The sequence below is a fragment of the Mastigoproctus giganteus genome, chromosome 1, assembly GCF_048544385.1.
Source record: "Mastigoproctus giganteus isolate SK-2022 chromosome 1, ASM4854438v1, whole genome shotgun sequence".
Classification (NCBI taxonomy): Eukaryota; Metazoa; Arthropoda; class Arachnida; order Uropygi; family Thelyphonidae; genus Mastigoproctus; species Mastigoproctus giganteus.
Window position 1 is genome coordinate 153,648,071 of NC_143575.1, and position 21,815 is coordinate 153,669,885.

Below are 21,815 nucleotides of genomic sequence, written 5' to 3' on the forward strand. Positions count from 1 at the left end.
TGATCACAGAATGGTAAAATGCACACTTGATATAGATGTAAGAAAAGAAGGGAAAAAACTGACGAGCAAATAATATGATGATCTTTGGGATAACAGAAGAGGAGAAAAAGCAATATGTACTGAAACATAAGAACAAGTTTGAGCTTCTGCAGACTACTCAGGACCAAGATATCGACAAGGAATACAAGAACTTTCCGAAAGTGATAAAGCCCAAGAAACTTATGGGTAAAAAAAAAAAAAAAAAAAAAAAAAAATTATTCAGGAAACATTTGTCATGATGAACTGAAGATGATAAATGAAGAAGAACAATAATGAAGAGCAAGATAAACACTGAAAAGGACGAAATTGAGTATACTTAGTTATGCAAAGCCACTAGAAGAGACTCAGAGAGGACATAAGAAGATTTAACACAAGAAAAGTAGAACAAGCATTAAGGGAAAAAAAAAAGGACTTAAATCAGCAGTAATAAAGTAAAGTAAAATCAGCAGTAATATAGAAAGACAAATACTGAATCTGAAGAATAGTGATGGTGTACTTATAAATAGCAGAGAAGATATAATTCAAATAGCAGAAGACTACAATAAAATATTATATAAGGATAATGGGAATGATGCCAGCAGTGGGGAAGATGTTGTTGTTGTTATTTGGTTTTTAGGAGCATTAGCAACTAAGGCCATATTGCTCCGGGATATGCGGTGGTCATTCCCTGACCTTTCCGCATCCTCCGTATTTGGTGGTCACGGGCTCGAACCCCGGTCTAATCAAGAAGCGTGTGCTATGCACTGCTGCTCCTGCCCACCTGGCTATGGAGGTGCCAATGTGGGGAAGATGGATCACAAATCAGCAACACATACGACATACCTGATATTCTTCCTGATGAGGTAGAACATGCATTGAAGAAAATGAAGAATCAAAAAGCCCCAAGTGAAGATGAAATTACTGTACAGTTGTTAAAATTAGGAGGAAGAGACATGAAACAGAAACTGGCAAGGCTCTTCACAAATACATAAGGAAAGGCGTGATGCCTAAGGAGTGGAATAATGCAATCAAAATTTTGCTGTATAAGAAAGGAGATACTTCAGAAATTTATAGACCAATAAATTTCTATAAATTTATAGAAATTTATATAAATCAATAAATTTATAGACCAATGAATTATAGAATATAGAATTATAAATTTCTGTAAATTATAGACCAATTAGCTTGTTGTTTCGCATGTACAAGTTGTTCACAAGGGTCATTGCTAACAGATTAGAAAATATACTTGACGAGAATCAACCAAAAGAGAAAGCTGGCTTTAGGAGAGGATTCTCAACTATGGATTGCCTTGGCATAATACACAGCTAATGGAGAAAGCAAATGAATATAAAACACCATTATGCTTGGTATTTGTGGATTATGATTTTGAAGAAAATACATTATTTATTCAAAATCATAATGTATTCCATACATTATGATTTTGAAGAAAATATATGAGAACGCTAGCTCCTTTATTAGACTAGACAAAGACAGTAGAAAATTTAAAAAATTCAGAAAGGAGATCGATAAGGAGACACAATATCTCTGAAGTTGTTTACTGCTGCCATTGAAGAAGCTTTCAGAAGATTGGACTGGTCACAGAAAGGAATCAATGTAAATGGAGAGTACATTTTCCATCTGTTCTGAAATAGTCATGTAATTCAGTTTGCTGGAGATGATGACAGTGTTTTTCAGTATAATTCTTAATAGTGTTCAGATGCAATAAATGAAGATGTTCACTATCATTCTGATGTTCTAACCATGACATCACCTCAATGTTTTCAAGCACTTTGTTAATTTCTGGTACTTTTTCCTTACACACAAGTCATCCAGATCTTCTTCTGAGTCACTATCTATGTCACTGGCCTTCTGTTTGGTAATTATCTTCCCACTATTCACAGAGGCTGCAGTTTCTTCTTCACTCAGGTAATAACAACTGGGGCTTCTGCATCCACCTCATTTGCTCCAAAAACTTCCACGAAGTATGTTATTAGTAGCCTTTGCTTCTTGTTCTAAAAATGTTGCTAATGCTAATTCAAGGTTATTATTAGTGATCTTGTCTTTTCCAATAAATTTTTTTTCCAGCAGTTTTAAATTGCTGTTCAGCTTACTTTCTCCCATGCTAATCCAATATTGTATGCAACATCTTTCATTATTAATGTTTTCAGAAATTCTAGAACTTGAATTTCTGAGTTCACAACACCAGCAAGAAGCTCACCATGATAGTAGGCTTTGAAGGCTCGAATAATTCCATGATCCATGCACTGAATTAGTGTAGTTGTGTTCCTTGGCAGAAATGTGACTCTGATCTTGCCACCTTTTGATTTCAGAACATCAGCCAAAGGATGAGCTGGGCAGTGATTCCACAGTAACAATGAACAACAAATTTTGGATCATATCTTGTTATGGGCATGAAAGTAAGTTTACTTTATAGATTTTGGGGTGCTAAACACGGAAATAGTTCTTAAAATGGCAGATTAGCTCTTGTTTTCGAAAAAAGTATTTTTTTATATTTATACAAGGTTCTTTGTTGGATCGCTGTGCTGTCTTGATGGAAGCGCTCACCATGTTCATCACTGACGGCACCACAGTTTGGTGGGAAGAAATCCAGGTGTGAATGCAAGAAATGCATTTTCAATGATATGCTGCACCCTAGTTTTTTGTAAGAAGTAATGAGATCTTCCACAAGCTGCCTGTAGTTGCTGGCTTTAACATTTTCTAGAAAACCAGAAATATTTTGAATGGCTTTCCAAGTTGATTTCTTGCTATCAACTAAGGACACATTTGAATTACTGTAATTCTTTGAAAAGTTTCCTTATTTGTGGACCAATGAAAACACCTGCCTTAATCTTCTCTGTACTAAGCCTTGGTAATTTCTCTTGCAAGTATGTGAATGCAGGACCATTCACTTCCAAAGCTTTCAAGAAATTTTTCATGAGCCGCAGCTTGATGTGGATTGTTATTTGTTATTTGGTTTTTTTTTTTAGGAGCATTAGCAACTAAGGCCATATTGCTCCGGGATATGCGGTGGTCATTCTCTGACCTTTCCGCATCCTCCGTATTTGGTGGTGACGGGCTCGAACCCCAGTCTAATCAAGAAGTGTGTGCTACGCACTGCTGCTCCTTCCCACCTGGCTACGGAGGTGCCGCTTGATGTGGAGTGGTGGAAGCAAAACTTTATTTGGATCTACCAGAGGTTCAAATATTACATTCTTCATTCCAGGTGTTAATGATTTTCATTGAGGCCAACTCCTCTTCTCGTAGTGCATATCTTTGGCACGACTATTCCGCTCACAGAGAAACCAACAATACTTAGTGTAACCCTTTTGTAGTCCTAATAAAATGGTGATTACCTTTAAATCACCACATATCTGCTACTCATACTTCTGCTAGTGTGCACCTAAGAGGATGTTCTCCATGTCTGCAAATGTTTCTTTTTTGTGGATGGCATACATATGCAAGAGGTATTGATGGCAGCATATTTCTTTAGAAGTATCTATAAATAGTCACCATTCTTTGGGAAGGTGCCACATATTCATTGCTGCCATTAGACCAGCAACCTTCTTGCAAACAGTGAATTCACCTTCTTTTTGATAGAATTTATCATAATCTTTATTTCGAGTACAAAATGTTGTCACTGTCACAGAATGATCTAGAAGAGTCTGCTGTTGTAGCCTCAAGGCTGAAAGCTCTGCCTTATTCTTCAGTAGTTTGAGATCCCTGATGAGGTCATTAAGCTCACTTTCTGTGATCTTATGTGGTTCAGAAGGATAAAGGTTTGGACAAAATGGTGGATCCCTTGAAGTAGACGGCTGCTGTACTTCTTCTTGTATAACAAGTTGATGTTCATCAGTGTCTTCAGCTTCATAAGTGTGTACAGGAAAATGGTCGTACTTCACTGTAAGGCACAGAATGAATTGCAGGTGGTATATTTGGGTATATCACTGCCCACTTTTTCTTCATTTTCATCCCTTTTCTAATAGGAGACACCACACAGAAGTAACAGTCTGTGACATTATTTGTAGGCTCCCTTCATATCATGGGCACTGCAAAAAGGCATAAAATGTCCCTTTTGATTCACCCACGCATTGAGTTTTGATGAACAGGCAGTGCAAGCATATGCGTAGAGTCCAGTTCTTGTCCTGGTTGCCTATTTTACACCCAAACTACAAGAAGTAGGCCTTTTTTTATGGCTCTTTTTTATAACTCACTAATATGAGAATCCAATTGTAATTCGAAAACAAGAGCCAATTGACAAATTTTAATGTGATTTTCGTGTTCAGCAGTATGAAATTAGTCAAGATTGGGTATTTTTGTTTTCGTTGTTGTTGTTATTTGGTTTTTAGGAGCATTAGCAACTAAGGCCATATTGCTCCAAGAATATGCAGTGGTCAATCCCTGACCTTCCTGCATCCTCCGTATTTAGTGGTGACGAGCTCGAACACCGGTATAATCAAGAAGCGTGTGCTACGCACTTTTGATCCTTCCCACCTGGCTACGGAGGCGCCCTTTTGTTTTCGTAACATTTTACACGTTGACCAGTAATAGAGCCTTTTCTTCAAGTTTTTAGAAAGAAAGTAGCAGCTAAGGTACAAATTTACTTTCAAACAATGAAGCAAAAATATCTCTCATCATCCAAGTGTTGGAGCTATTTTTATAAATCATGGGTAGAGATTTCATGTTGGGAACACTGGGAACTTTGATTTTTAATGATGCACAATGGCTTTAGCTTGTGACTTCCAGGTTTGTTTGTGCAAAATAATATAGTAATTCTTCCTTTATTAGTTTCATGCATGCCCACTTTTTTGGGTGCCTTTTTAATATTCAGTGACCTGTCGGGGAGAAGTTTATAGTACAGTGTTGTTTCATCACAGTTGTACAACTCTTCATCTGTGAGTTCACCATCCTGAATCACATTATGTAGAAATTCAAGAAATGCTTCTGCTGTTGTAATGTCACCAAATGCAGATTCATCTACAAGACTAACCTGGGATATCCCATGATGAGCCTTCCATCTCCAAGATCACTCTTCAGAAGCTATAAATCTGTCACCATCTCCACAAAGTAGCTTATGAAATTTATGTGCCAGTGCTTTTGAAATTACTCCATTTATTGGTACTTCTTCACTACACTTCTGTAGAAACCATTTCTATAAGCATTGATCCACATCACTGTTTTCACAAAGTCTAGTTTTCTTTCTTTGGAGGCCTACTTCATCTTCTACGGAGTCTACGAATGAACACAATTTTTTTTCACCTTTCATCCAACCACAGATCATTATGGAATTTCACATTTGCAAAATATACTGCATTTTGTTTCACCAATCTTAACACTTTCATTAATCTTTACCTTTTCTTCAATTATATAAAATTTTTCTTTTGGTGGCCATTATGTCAGTCCTACTGATTTACTAAATTTGCCTTTTATTTATTTCTGATGCCCTAGAAGTTACTGTGTTTTAAGAAAACTAAATCAAAACCAAACTGTATGGCCTATCATAATGTCAAAGTGAAGTCACATGATTTCTCCTTAAATCACTTGTCAGTGTGTGTATATATTTGTCTGTTTTAGCCCTTAGCAGTTTTTGCCATCCTAAGTCTAACTTCTAGTCGAAGAAAGGATGTCATGTGCTGTTGTTTACAAAAGTTTACTTTGTAACTAATGTAAAAGCATATGACAAATGGTAGCCCTATCCCCCTCCAGAAGTAGTTGTTTATAATTGGCATTCTACTGATACACTCTTTTATTGCATCTCTAGCTGAGAGGAGAAACTGGAAGTCTGCAATAATTAATCTCTGATGAGTCCTATTGTTTACAAAAATTACTCTGCAACTGAATATTGAATATATCAAAGCTAATTTCTCCTCTTGGAAATATGGTAGTAGGATGTACAGTAAATATGAATATATATAGTATTCACTTTTTCCAGTTTCCAATATGAAATTGCTAGTCCTCTGAACACACTACTTTTTTTCATAATTTGTTTTGGGGACAAGGTCATACATATAGCATATTCAAAACTGCAGTACAAAGAGATGCGTTATATTGAGGTTGCACGGTATCTAGGTGTTTTTTTTTTATGTGGCTTTTGGTATGAAAATGTTGCACATCTCTGTTTTTCTTTATATTAATCCATTGCATTACCATTTACAAAATAAATGGTACTCGAGAGATTAAGACAGATTTTTTTCCATACAGCAATTTCTTAAAGATGTGACCAGTATTACTAAATAAATATCAGTAAAATTCAGTATTTGAGCAGAATATTCTGGAAAACCATGACTGTTCAGTTGTGTAATTTAAAAAGAAAAGTTTATTATGAAATTTTATTTTCTTCATGCACTTAAATTCCAAAAATTTCAAGTGGTACTCACTTTTGACAACCCGAAAGAAGGCAATGTTGTAAGGACTTTGCAACTGGCTCTAATGAGTTACTAAACTGCATCTCGTACAAGTCAACTTCTTTATCACAGGGTCGTGGACGTGTTTTATTGGGTAATAATCTTTCATCTTCGTAGTCAGAATCATAATAATAATCATCTACCAAAAAAGTCAATGTAAAATTAATCTCATTGCTTTGATCTTTCATAAGTAAGATTTGAGCCATGAAGTCTGTTTCCTTTTATAAAAATAAAACAAGACAACACAAAACAAAACAAAGCAAAGTAAATATCTTATGCAGATAAATACAAAAGTTATGTGAAAACTTATATATCTGTTATTCCTTAACTACTCTCCATAACTTCAGAAAAAACTTCAGAAGTTAGCTTTTTTTTTTTAAGTTGATTAGGTGTGGCCAAGACAATGGCATATTTTTTTCTGCTCAAGCTATGATTCAAGTTAATTGGTATTTAATTTATTTCTGTTCTATATCTACAAAGTCCAGCTGGTGGCACCTTAAGAAAGGTGCCACCAGCTGGACTTTGTATCTTTGTATATTTGGACTATCCAAACATGTATTGTTGTTGTTGTTGTTGTCCTCATTTGTGTTCAGGTGGGTTGGGTTCTCCTTTAAACACATATTTGATGTGCTCTGTCATTTGCCAGGAGAAATAGCTCTTTGAAGATGATGAATCCAGCATAAAACTCTTTGTTGTATAGCAAAGTTTTTCTTGGTTGTACTCTTACACTTTTTCCTTCCATTCATTCTGTTAGGAGTAGGTTTGGAAATCTGTCCTGAGCTATTCTGCATACATGTTCAAACAACATATCAAAGGTACCATTTAGTACACAGTTCAACCATCTGTACTGTCCAAGATTTTTGTATAGTACTTCTTCGAATTTATTCAACTCATCCACTTTCACAACAAAAGATGGAAGCCTGTTCCAACAATCAACCACTTGCTGGCTGAGGGCAAACTCCACATATCTATCTTGAAATCATCCTTCCTCAACTTGAATTTATGTCTCCTCGTGTGTGTAGTCTCAGTAAGTGGAAGAATGCAGTTAACATTCTGCTTACTCAATCCATTGAAGGCTTTAAACACCTCAATCAGATCACCCTGCAGGAGCCCAGTCTTGAGAAGATGGAATTTGCAGAACTGAAGCCTTTCTAGGTAAGAGCACCCCTTTTGATCCCTTCACCAGTCTGGCTGCTACTCTCTGCATCCATTCCAGCAGATCTACATCCTTCCTAAAGTGAGCCTCTTTAGAAAGGATGTACAGTACTCAAGATGCAGTCTAACCATGGTCTTATACAAATGGATCATCACCTCCTTATCCCTGCTAGCAAAGTTTCTGTGTATCGTTGACAAAACTGCATGAGCTGTCCTGATAGCATGGCACAATTACCCCCAGGTCTTTTTCATTCTCCACTACCCTGAGTGTAGTACCACAGAGTTGATAAGTTACACTGGGGTTACTGCTACCTATGTGCAGTAACTTGCATTTGTCAATGTTAAACTTCAGCTGTCATTTCTCACCCCATTGACCCAATTTTCCTAGATCTTGTTGCAGTAGCTCACCCCGATGACTGTTGTTAACCACCCTGCCAATCTTTGTATCATCTACAAACATAGACATTAAGCCTGATATACTTTCATCAATATCACTGATAACTATTGAAAACAATGGACCCAGCACTGAACCCTGGGGAACTCCACTAATAACATTAGTCCAAGATGAGCAGTACCCATTGATAACCACTCCATCTTCTTCCACTTAACTATCCCTTTATTGATAGCAATAATGCCACATTGCTCCAGTTTGTACAGAAGACTTTTATGTGCAACAGTATCAAAAGCCTTCCTGAAATCTAAGTATACAATATCAAAATTATATTTTGTATTCAGTTCCTTGAACACTGCATCATAGAACCTATCAGATTGGTTAGACAAGATGAGCCCCCTCAACAAATCCATGCTGCGATTACAGTATAATTGAATGCCTGTCCAGATGGTCCTGCATTAATTCTTTAATCAGTGATTCCATTATTTTCCCTGAACAGACATTACGCTAACAGGCCTGTAATTGCTCATGTCACCTTTTCATCACTCTTTATAAATTGGAGATACATTCACAGATCTCCAGTTATTAGGAACCTTCCCTGATTCCAAAGATGCCCTCATAATTATGGCTAAGGGTTTGCTTACTTCCTTTGCTGCCTCCCTTAATATAATTAGATATATTCCATCCACCCAGGTGATTTTTTTATGTCCATCTTCAACACTTTCTCCTCCACTTATCACAAAGTCATTTAGTTCCTTGTTAGACTTTGATAAACTTATGGCATCCTCCTCCCTAAAGAATTCCTTATGTGTGAATGTAGATGCAAAATACCTATTCAATTTGTCTGCAACCTGAGCAGGGTCATCAACAGTTAACCCACTGATATCAAGTAGCCCAATGTGATTCAATCCCCTCTTTCTACTGTTAATATAAGCAGAGAAGTCTTATTATTATTATTATTAGCCATATGGTGCAAGGAAGTCTGAGGCTTATGCTGCACAAGCCAAAAAAAAATTTCTGACTACTACAAGAGAGAGAGAGAGAGAGAGAGAGAGAGAAATAAAAGGGAATCACCAAGGAAGAGAAGAATGATGATATCCAGCTCAGGACCCTGGGTGTGCCAAGCCCATACTCACCAGATTTGAGCTCCTGGGGGTTCTTTGCTGTTTTTCTTTGCATTCTTTACCAGAACTTCTCATAATCTGCCTTAGCTTGTCTAACTTTCTTTGTGACTTGATTACAGATTAATTTATATCTACCATAGGCTTCTGTATCATCACATAATTTTAAAGCATTCCATGCACTTTTCTTCTTTGCCGTGTGTCTCAATAGTTCATCTGACATTCATTTATGGCCTTGAACAGTATTTCTTTGTTGGTATGAAAAACCTAGTAGCTTCTTTGATTACTTCCTTGAATACTACCCATTTAGAAATTGCTGTAGGTAATATCATCAGTTGGTCCCATTGCACAGAAATTAAAAACACTCTGAGACCACTGTAGTCACATTTAAGAAAGCAAAAGCTTTTCCCTTTACTCTTGACAGCAGTTATGTCTTTAATTAAATTCCACACTAGTACACTCTGGGTGCTTCCATAGCCAGGTGGGCAGGAGCAGCAGTGCGTAGCACACGGTTCTTGATTAGACCAGGGTTCGAGCCCGTGCCCACCAAATACAGAGGATGCAGAATGGTCAGGGAATGACCAACGCAGCATATCCCCGGAACAATATGGCCTTAGTTGCTAATGATCCTAAAAACTAAATAACAAACAACAACAACAAACAGTACACTCTGATCACTGCCACCCAGTGGGTCTTTTACCTGCAGATTCTTAATGCATGAAGAATCACTGCTGATAATCAGATCAAGAGTATTGCTTCTTCCTTTTGTCCCCTCTCTAACATGCTGCTATAGGAAACAGTCATCCAAATAATCCACAAAAGCTAGTGTGTGAATGACTAACCCACAAATTCCAGTCAACATCTGGAAAGTTAAAATCCGCCATTATGAGACATTCTGATTTGGTTGCCCACTCTATTCCTCAGTATAGTTGTTCGGTACACTCATCACAGTCATTAGGCCTATAACACAGTCCAACTCTCAATTTTATTTTCCCAGTGCTTTCACCCCAAACTGACTCAACATTGCACTCATTACCCATATCAACTGGAAGCACTGCTTTAGATTTAATATTCTTCTTAACTAAGAACATAATCCCTCCTGTCCTTCCTCTATACATTGTACTCCCCATAATAAAATTCACCATTACTTATGTCTGAGTGACACCATGTTTCTGCTATTCCTACATCTGCATTTGATGTCTTAATACTTAAAATTCATGAAAATTATTTACAGTGCTGCTAGTATGTGCATGTATACAAGCAAGTATACATGCACATGTTCTTACTCTTAGTTACCCTAAATTGGCCCATGTTTTTTTGTTCCATGATGACTCACAGCAGTGACTGAAATCCCAGACACTTTGCTTTCCAGGCTGCTGCTTACCAATAGTAGCAGTGCAAGAATCACTTTCACCTCTGCTCAACTCCAGTTAAGCTATTAGTCTGTGTATTCCCCTCCAAGCTATCAGTTTTCCAATCCACCTATCAGTGCCTCGATAGTATCAGTAAATACTGCATCCCTTTTATTCAAGTATATCCCATCCCTGTACAAACAGTCTCTCCTGTACACAAGCATAGACCATGACCTTGCACAATCTCTCCAGGGCCATACTGCTTGCCAAGAATCTCAACATATACTACCTCTTTTCTGTCTACGTAGAATTGCAGATACTTTCAAATTCAATCCTAACATATGACTTTTCCAGTGTTGCACTGTACTTGTTAAGTAAGGCCTCATATCTCCTACTCTTAATATCATTAGTGCCAATGTGTACAAAAATATCACCTTTTGTCCTTAAAAGATGATATCTGCTTTATGTCATCTACTTTTAACCCTTGGCAGGCACACTCTTGTCCTATTCCACCTATCCTTCTTGCACAATATATTTCCAGTTGGCTGACAGCAGAGTCACTGACAATAATTAGCTTTGTGGGATAAGTGCATTCTTCCTTGAAGATTGCTGCTGTGTTGCCTGATACACAGGAGTGAGCTTTGGTGTTGAGAGCTTGATCCTCCTCCATTTTAATTCCTTTGAGGGTATCTACCCTACTCTTCAAAATCATAAATGCCCATCAGAATGCTGAGCTGGAGCCTAATTTCTTCACACTCATTGCACCTAGCACACACATAAAGATGTCCCTCTTGGCTGGATCATGTTCTGTTCCAGAAAGGTCTGCAAACATTTCACATTTCGTTAGGCTGTGATACATTAGAGAATTGCCTCCATCAGTTCTCACCAGATCCACAGCACTTCAGCTACTTTGTGCCTGTTGCTTTGCTGCTCTAGTCTGGGACATGATTTCTGTTTATATACAATTTAATTGATGAACAATGGAAATTAATAAAATTAATCAATTCATTGACAACACTACACCAAGCTAATAGATTCCTAAATGCAGGTGATATGCTATACTTTTGCGATCGGTATAGTGCAATATTATATAAATTAGTTATATCCTTACTAAAATATAAAGGGCGCCTCCGTAGCCAGGTGGGCAGGAGCAGCAGTGCGTAGCACACGCTTCTTGATTAGACCGGGGTTCGAGCCCATGACTACCAAATATGGAAAGGTCAGGGAATGACCACTGCCTATCCCCGAAGCAATATGGCCTTAGTTGCTAATGCTCCAAATAACAAACAAACAAAACTAAAATATAAAATTCCTTAGTTAAACACAAAAAGAAATATTCCCAACAATTGATTAGAACCTTCAAGCTACTTATTTATCATAATTAAAATGCTACTATTCCACTATACTACTCATTATGTGCTGTGATATTTGTGCCAAAACACCAATACAATAGCGGTATGAATAGTAAAGTCATAACTTTCAAAAATTGCTAGCTTAAAAATAAAAATAAGTTAACGAATGTGACTAAGACTATTTAAACTATTTGTAAAACACAATTCAATATGTTATATTAAAATTATATTAAAGTTGCATTATATTATTCTTTCAGTGATCTGAAAGCCAGCTAACCTTGAGCAATTCTGTCTTTGACTGACTTAATATAGTCAATGTTTACTGTTATATAAGTTCCTAGGTAAGTGATACTGTGTACTACTTTTCCTACTATTTACTTATTGATCATTAAATAGACATTTTTCAAGTTTCTACTTATTTTCATGATCATGGTTTTATTGAAATTCAAAAATATTTTATGTTTTATTTCTTTCTGATTAGGGCTTTTTCAACGTTGGTCGTGTTTTCTGCCACAAACATGTTGTCTGCATATTTTTGGGTTATGGTAGTTCCATCAATCATTATTCCAGGCATTCCCTCTATTCCTATTTTTGTAATATTTCCTAGGAAGATATTGAAAAAGGTAGGTGGTGAGGGCACCCCTGTGTTACACCACTTTTGTGGTGGGTATTTATTGGATTTAATGTTACATTAGTGTCTCCACAGAATTCAGTTAGAAGCTCAATTGAGTTCTAATAGGAATAGATTCTAGGATCAATGAGTACATATTAATACAAAAAAAAAAAAAAAAAAAAAAAGGAAAAAGAAATTTGCATCTTTTTTGATGAAATATTTGCTCTCTCTGGTACTAAGCAAAATAAAAATTAACACATCAGAAGAGCAAGTCTCAAAGTGATTTGAGACTTACTCAAATCACTTTGAGATTGCACCCCTTTTTACATCAAAGTGATAATGGTGGTTCATGTTCCCATGTATATGCTATGGACAGGAGATATCTGAAATGCTCCAGTAGCAATACAGATACCTTAATAATGAATGGGGTCCAGCCATAGAAGTATGCTATTTCTAGCTGATGTGTATACCTGGGACCTGATGTGTATATCTAGCTTTGATCACATGCATAGTAGATGGGTAGTAAGGTGCATTGGTCCACACCCCTACAAGTAGAAGAGAGATCATGGAGAATATTCAGACCTCTTGTGCTCTTTGTACGGAGTTGACGGATATAATCGAGAAATGTCAACTTTTTATCAAACACAAGTCCCACCAATTTTGTGTCTAACTACTGGAATAGCATTTTGTCCAAGCTTCAATTCAGGATGAAGATTACACTAATAACAAAAATGTACACAAACGGTCTTTTGCAGTGAGTACCTGCAGGGGCGTGCTGACCGGGGGTGCAAAGGGTGCATTTCACCCTTTGCACCCCCGAATATTTAGGGGCGCCGATGCTAAAGGCCATTAAATTATATAATTCTTATATTACAAATCTCAACAAAAAATTATAAAAGATTTTTTTAAAATTAATAATAAGTGACTTAAAATAATAATTGTTAATTATTATTTTAAGTCACTTAAGTAATGGGGCAGAAAATTAAAATTAAATTTTTAATAATTTTGGGATAGAAATTAAATAATTTTTGACGATTTATAATTATAATTTTTTTTTTGTTAAATATTATTTATTTAAATAACAATTTGTTGAATCATTCTTTTTAGATGGCTGACAGAAAAAATAAACTTTCCAGCGTAGCCTACCGAAAAAGAAAATTAAAAAAAGAGGAGAGCATAAAAAATGTTACTACTTCAATTTCACAATTTTTCAAACCAACATCTGCAAAAGGTCAAAAAACTGGAGAATCATCGCAATCACAGTTAGATACTTTCTATGATGACAAAATCGGTGTGGAACAAAACATCATTCAAAATTCCGTTTAAGATTGCTTTTTGGAAAAATCAACCATCTATTGAAGAAATTTCATCAAAAGTTGAATGTACGACAGGAACCTCTGCTGGTATTACTCCAGATTTGACCCGTAAATGTTTCAAAAATGATATGCACTATCCAGGGTTATGGCCAAAATTGTTAACAAACAGTATTAGAATGTTTTTAGTAGAACTTGATCTAGAGCAAGTTCAACAATATAACTTTCCTTCAGATGATAAGAATAGGTCATTTTATACAGAATATTATTATAAACAATTAAGTAGTGGGGAAAAAATTGTTAGAAGCTGGTTATTATATTCAAAGTCAAAAAATTCTGTATTTTGCCTTTTTTGCAATCTATTTCATAATAAAACTATGGTTTTAATGATGATATTGGTTTTTTTGATTGGCAACATTTATCGATAACTTTAGATAGACATGAAAAAGGTAAAGCACACACTGACAGTTTTAAATTGTAGATTGATCTCAAAAAATCTATTAAACATGAAAACACGATTGATGCATTCAGTGAGAATTTGATAAAATTGGAAAAACAGAGATGGAAAGCAGTAATAGAAAGAATTATTTACACAATTCAATTTAGCTTTAAGAGGCCGTAATAATAAATTGTATGAGGAAAGAAACGGAAATTTTCTAAAATTAATAGAAACATTTGCACAGGTTGAGAGCATTATGGCAGAACATTTAACATGCATTCAAAATGATAGTAAAAAATTGACTCATTATCTAGGGGATAAAATTCAGAACGATATATCTGTCATTGGACAGAAAGTGAAAAATACTATTTTGATATGTTAAAACAAAGTAAATATTATGTGATTATATTAGATTGTATGCTAATCATGAAGACAAATAATGATAATTGTAAGATTTGTTAACTTAAATAATGAAGCAAAAAAAATTGAAGTAAAAGAACATTTATTAGGCTTTTGTTCAATTTCAAATACAACAGGTGAGGGTCTTACTAATTTTGTACTTCATTTTTTAAAGCAAGAAAACATTAATGTTAATGACATCTGTAGGCAATCCTCGACAATGGGGCTAATACGAAGGGTAAAAATAGTGGTCTTCAGAAACGAATTTTAGATATCAACTCGAGAGCATTTTACGTGCTATGTGCAGTGCATAGTTTAAATTTAGTAATAAATGATGTCGCAAAAGTTTCTCTAGAAATTGAAAATTTTTTTGGCATTGTTCAGGACATATATGTATTCTTTTCGGCATCTACATATTATGGAAAATTTTAATGGAAGAGTGCCCTACATTAACTGTTAAACCAGTGTGTGAGACCAGGTGGAAATGTAGTGTTGATGCAATAAAAGCACTCAAGAACAATTTGGATGCAACATATAATGCATTATTTACTTTGCATAATGATCAATATCGGGATAGTAATAATCAAAATTCTGCCACATTTTTACTAACAAAAATCAAGTCGTACAAATTTATATGTTCTGTTGTAGTTTGGTACAACATTTTATCAAAAATTAATATTGTTAGTAATTTAATGCAAAAGTGTGATCAAGTCATACTGACAATAATAGAAATGTTAAAACAAGTAAATGACTATTTCAAAGAGTGTAGAACTGATGATGGTTTCAAAAACATGTTAGAGGAAGCTAAGAAAATTGCCGAAGAAATAGACTGAGACATCTTTTCCAGATGTTGAAATAATTCGACTGCGTAAGAAAAAGATTGTTTTTGTATGAATATGCGGAAGATGAAATATTTTATCACTGGAATGTCTTTATAAAGTAAATTTTTATTTTACTATTTTGGATACAGCAATTTCCAGAATTAAGGAAAGATTCAAACTTGTGCATTTGCATAATGAAAGTTTTCAATTTTTAGATGACATTTTTTCATTAAAATCGCTTGAAAGAAAAAAAAAATTTAAATATTGAAAGGATTTACAAATTAAATTATCAGACAGTGCAAAACAGGAATCCGACATAAATGCTTTGGAATTGTGTGATGAAATAGATATTCTCTCAACTTATATTAAATCTAAAATGAATGCCTTGGAAATTTTATAATACATTTTTTCAAATGACATGGTCAGTTTATTGCCAAATCTTACTGTAGCTTTAAGAATATCAGGAGAGAGATCTTTTTCAATACTTAAGATTATTAAAAATCATTTACAATCAACTAAGAAACAAGGCAGGCTTTTGAAATTAAGTATTATTAGTATTGAAAACACAATTGTTTCCAAATTAGATATATCTGACATTATTAACGAGTTTGCAACAAAAAAAGCAAGGAAAATTGATTTTACGTAATGACATATAGGTAATGCAAATGTTATTATTAATATAGTTTACTATAGGTATATATTTTTCTTTGTTGCGATAAACATTGCATTTCTTTTATTTTTTGTGTTGATATTTCTGTAAAAAGTTTTGCTTTCTATAGTTAATGCAAGTTACTTTTTCAAATCTGTCTGTAATTTTTATTTATTTGTTATTCTTTTTGGTCTCATATTTCTGATAAACACAGAAAGAAAAACCATTTGTTTTATGTTATGCAATTATTTTCATTTTGCAACTTTCATTAAAATATAATTATAAAACTTTAAATGGAGAGTTTATTATTTTTAATATTCCCTTTATATTTTCAATGCAGAGCTCTATATCTGTTAGAATCGAAATTTTTGGAGGTTAATTTTGAAAGTGGTAAAGAATATCTACTAGTTGCGTTTTTATTCATAAAAATGCAACTAGTAAATATAACAACTCCATAAAAAAAAATTTTAACCTATACAGGGGGTAAATAAATAAATTTAACTCTGATAAATAAATAAATTTAACTTTGACATATCTATTCTACATCTCTTTTTCCTTAATTTGAATTTATGCCCCCTTAGGTTTGTAATCAAGCTCTCAGCTGCCCACATCAACACCAGAGCATCCACTTGGTCATCAGGCAACACAGAGGCAGCCCCCCTAGGCAGAATGCGCTGGTCCCACAGGAACTAGTAGTTGTTGGTGACTCTATTGTCAGGGAAACGGGGAACATGCTTTGTAAAAAGGATAGGTGGAATAGGACCAGGGTATGTCTGCCAGGGGCAAAGGTTGATGACGTTGTAGAGCGGATATCATCTTTTAAGGGCACAAAAGGTGATATAGTTGTACACATTGGCACTAATGATATTAAGAGTAGGAGACCGGCGGAATTAATTAGCAAGTACAGGTCAATGTTGAAAAAAAGCCGTGAATTAGGGTTGAATTTGAAAGTGTCTGCAATTCTGCCCAGACACGATAGGAGGGAGTATATGATGAGAGCCTTGTCAATCAATTCGGCCCTGGAGGGATTGTGCAAGGCTCAAGGGGTAGAATTTTTTTCAGCCTGGACTGTACTTGTTAACAGGAGAGATTGCTTCTACAGGGATGGGATACACTTAAATAGAAAGGGTGCAAGAATTTTTGCTGATGCTGTCGAGGCAGTGTTAGGTGGGTCGGAAAACTGCTAGTTGGGGGGGATACAAGGATTAATAGATTAACAGTAGCCACTGGCAGAGGTGGAAGTGATTCTTGCACTGCTTCTATTGAAATGAGCAGAAGCCTGAAAAACAAGATGCAGGATATTTCAGAGACTGCTGGGAGTCATTGCGGTACAAGTAAACACATGGGTTGTGTTAGGGTAGCTAAGAATAGAAACAAGTGCATGTATACCTGCGTGTACACCAATGCTAGGAGTTTGGTAAATAAATTTGATGAATTTGAGGTATTGCTCAAAACATCAAAGGCAGATATTGTTGGGATATCAGAGACGTGGTGTCACACAGATATAAGTAATGCGGAACTGGAATTTGGGGAATACAATGTATATAGAAAGGACAGACAGGACAGGAGGGGAGGAGGGGTTATGCTATTAATTAAGAAACACATAAGGTCCAAGGAAGTGAAGCCAGTCGACATCGATGGACAGGGCAGTGTCGAGTCAGTTTGGTGTGACATAAGCATAGGGAAATCAAAATTGAGAGTAGGAGTGTGCTATAGGCCTAATGACTCTGATGAGTATAATAAGATATTGTACAGGGAAATAGAGTGGGCCAGTAAATCAGAGAGTCTTATAATGGGGGATTTTAATTTCCCAGATATTGACTGTAATTTGTGGGTTGGTCACTCGCACACTAGCAAGGCTTTTGTGGATTTATTGGATGATTGTTTTCTACATCAGCATTTTCGTGAGGCAACAAGAGGGAGCAATACTCTTGATCTGATTATCAGTAGTGATTCTTCATGCATTAAGAATCTGCAGATAAATGAACCACTAGGTGGCAGTGATCACAGTGTGTTGAAGTGGGATTTACTCAAGGAGGTAACTACCATCAGAGGTAAAGGGAAGGGTTTTTGTTTTCGTAAAGGCGACTATGATGGTCTGAGACAGTATTTAAATTCTATACAGTGGGACCAACTGATGATGTTACCAACAGCGAACTCAAAATGGGAAGCATTCAAGGAACTAATCTTGGAGGCTACCAGGCTTTACATACCAACTAAGAAATATTGTTCAAGGTTTAGGCCTAAATGGTTGTCAGATGAACTAATGAGACATGTGGCAGAGAAGAAAAATGCATGGGATACATACAAATTAATGGGTGACATGGAAGCCTATAATAGATATAAGTTGGTCGTTAACCAAGTCAGAAAGGAGATTAGGCAGGCAAAGGCAGACTACGAAAAATCCTTGGCAAAGGATGCAAAGAAAAACAGAAAAGAGTTCTTTACATATTTAAACTCGAGAAGGAAAGGGATGAATCAGATTGGTCCACTGGATATTGATGGTTCAACAGTTGAGGATCCTGCTCAGGTGGCTAACAATCTAAACGAGTATTTTGCATCTACATTCACGCATGAGGAGTTATTCAGTAAGGAGAATGATGTAGGTAAAGTAAACATTGGCAGTGAGCTGGATGATTTTGTAATAACTGAGAGGAAAGTGGAGGAGAGATTGTTGAGGATAAACATAAAAAAGGCACCTGGGGTGGATGGGATCTATCCAGTTATATTAAAGGAGGCAGCAAAGGAAGTAAGCAAACCCCTAGCCATAATTATGAGAGCTTCTTTGGACTCAGGGGAGGTACCCATAGACTGGAGATGTGCAAATGTAACCCCAATTCACAAAGGAGGATCAAAGGCTGACACAAGTAATTATAGACCTGTTAGTTTAACTTCTGTTCCAGGTAAGTTAATGGAGGCACTGGTTAAAGAAGCACTGCAGGATCATCTAGACAAGAATTCAGTTATAGCTCAGACGCAGCATGGTTTTGTTAAGGGCAGGTCTTGTCTGACCAATTTGATTGGATACTATGATGTAGTCACAAAAGAACTGGATGCAGGGAATAACTTTGATATTATATATTTGGATCTTAGAAAGGCTTTTGATACTGTTGCACATGGAAGACTGCTGCACAAATTGGAGCAGTGTGGCATTGGAGGCAAATTGCTGCTATGGATAAGGGGATGGTTGAGTGGCAGAAGACAGAGAGTGGTAATCAATGGACACTGCTCAACGTGGACTAATGTTATTAGTGGAGTTCCTCAGGGTTCAGTGTTGGGCCCGTTGTTGTTTTCGGTGTTTATGAATGATATTGATGATGGGATATCAAGTTTAATGTCCAAGTTTGCAGATGATACAAAGGTTGGCAGGGTTGTTAAGGACACTACTGACGCTATGCTGCTGCAACAGGATCTGGAAAGGTTGAACAGATGGGCTGAGAGGTGGCAAATGAAGTTTAACATTGACAAATGTAAAGTACTACATATGGGAAACAGTAACCCCAGAGCAACGCATCAACTCTGCGGTAGTACACTGACAGTGGTGGAGAATGAAAAGGACCTGGGAGTAATTGTGCAGGCAGATATGAAGTTCTCTGAGCAGTGCAGATGAGCTGCAAGAGTAGCTCATGGTGTCTTGTCAATGATATACAGGAATTTTTCTAGCAGGGATAAGGAGGTGATTATTCCCTTGTATAAGGCAATGGTTAGGCCACATCTTGAGTACTGTATACAGGTCTGGAGGCCTCATTTCAAGAAGGATGTAGAGCTGCTGGAACGGGTACAGAGAAGGGCAACAAGATTAGTGAATGGAACAAAGGGTTGCTCTTACGAAGAAAGGCTTAAGTTTTGCAAATTACAGAGTCTGGAGACTAGGCACCGGCGAGGTGATCTGATAGAGGTGTATAAGGCTTTGAATGGTTTGAGCATGCTCAATGCCAATGGGATTCTTCATCTTGCTCAGAATAATCACCTCAGAGGGCATAAATTCAAATTGAGGAAGGACGGATGTTGGATAGATGTGCGGTAATTTGCCTTTGGCCAGCGGTTGGTTGGTTGGTGGAACCGACTTCCATCACTTGTTGTTGAAATTGATAGCCTAAACAAATTTAAGGCTCAACTGGACAGGTATTTCGAACCAACGGAGGGGTGAAATGGAAGTGGTTTTTTTTTTTTTTTTTTTGGCTGATGCTGAATAAGCTTGCTTTCTTGCATCATATGCCTCTACTAATGCTAATGCTAATCTGAACAAGTGGAAGAATCCCTTCAGAATTCAGTGTGCTCGACCCGTTCAAGGACTTATACACCTCAATCAGATCACTGCACAGGTGCCTAGTTTCCAGTCATTGCAATTTGCAGAACTTAAGCCTCTCTTGGTAAGAGGATCCCTTCATTCCTCTCACCAATCTTGTTGCCCTTCTCTGTGCATGCTCAAGCAGATCTACATCCTTCATAAAATGAGGCCTCCAGTCTTGTGCGCAGTACTTAAGGCATGGCTTGACCACTGCCTTATACAGAGGGACAATCACCTCCTTTTTCCTGCTAGCAAAATTCCTATATATCATTGACAAAACCCTATGACCTGACCTGGCAGCCTGTCTGGATTGCTCAGAAAACTTCATATCTGACTGCACAATTACTCTCAGGTCTCTTTCATTTTCTACCACCTTAAGTGTAGTACCACACAGTTGGTACGTTTCCCTGGGGATACTTTTACCCATATGCAGTACTTTGCATTTGTCAAGGTTAAACTTCAGTTGCCACTTCTCAGCCCATCTGCCCAAATTTTCTAGATCCTATTGCAGTAGCACACTGCCATTACTGTCATTAGCAACCCTGCGAACCTTTGTATCATCTGCAAACTTCAACACTAAGCCTGATATATCTTCATCAATATAATTTATAAATATACAAAACAACAGTGGACCCAACACCGAACCCTGTGGGACTCCACTACTATAATAACATTAGTCCACAAAGAGCAACACCCATTGATTACCATCCTCTGTCTTCTACCCTCAACCATCCTTCTATCCATTGTATCAACTTACCCTTAATACCATTCTGCTTCAATTTGTACAGTAGTCTTCCATGCGCAACAGTGTCAAAAGCTTTCCTGAAATCCAAGTATATGATATCAAAATTATTCTTTGCATCCAGTTCCTTTGTAATCACACCATTATATCCTATCAAATTTGTCAGACAAGACTTTCCCTTAACAAACACATGCTGTGTCTGAATTATTGCTGCAGTCTTGTCTAGATGATCCTGCAGTGCATCTTTAATCAGCAATTCCATTATTTTACACAGAACCGAAGTTAAACTAACTGAACTGTAATTACTTATCACCCTTCGATCCCCCTTTGTGAATTGGGGATACATTTGCACATCTCCAGTCTGTGGGGACCTCCCCTGAGTCCAAGGTTGCTCTCATAATTATGGCTAAGGGTTTGCTTACTTCCTTTGCTGCCTCCTTTAATATAACTGGATAGAGCCTATCCACCCCAGGTGCCTTTCTTATGTTTAACTTCAACAATTTCTCCTCCATTTTGCTCTCAGTTATTATTAAATCATTAAGCACCCTGCTACAATTTGGTAACCTTCTGGCATTTTCAAACCTTAACTCCTCATGTGAATGTAGATTCAAAATACCCATTCAGTTTGTTTGCTATCTGAGCAGGATCATCAACAGTCGAACCATCGATATCAAATGGACCAATAAGATTCATCCTCTTCCTTTTAGAGTTTATATAAGTAAAGAAATCCTTGCTGTTTTTCTTAGCATCCTTTGCCA

General features: G+C 36.5%; 1 protein-coding gene across 6 annotated transcripts in view; it reads right to left on the reverse strand.

Annotated features, from left to right (window-relative positions):
• Positions 1-21,815, reverse strand: part of LOC150091205 (voltage-dependent calcium channel subunit alpha-2/delta-3-like) — a 1,918,419-nt gene that overhangs the window by 26,520 nt on the left and 1,870,084 nt on the right. For 5 of the 6 annotated variants that reach the window (XM_090374703.1, XM_090374689.1, XM_090374699.1 and 2 more), the window contains one exon: positions 6,393-6,558. In XM_090374703.1, coding sequence (XP_090230829.1) covers positions 6,393-6,558 — 166 coding nt within the window. Of the gene's footprint in view, positions 1-6,392; positions 6,559-21,815 lie in introns of those variants that run through there. The other variant, XM_090374708.1, reaches the window with a different exon arrangement.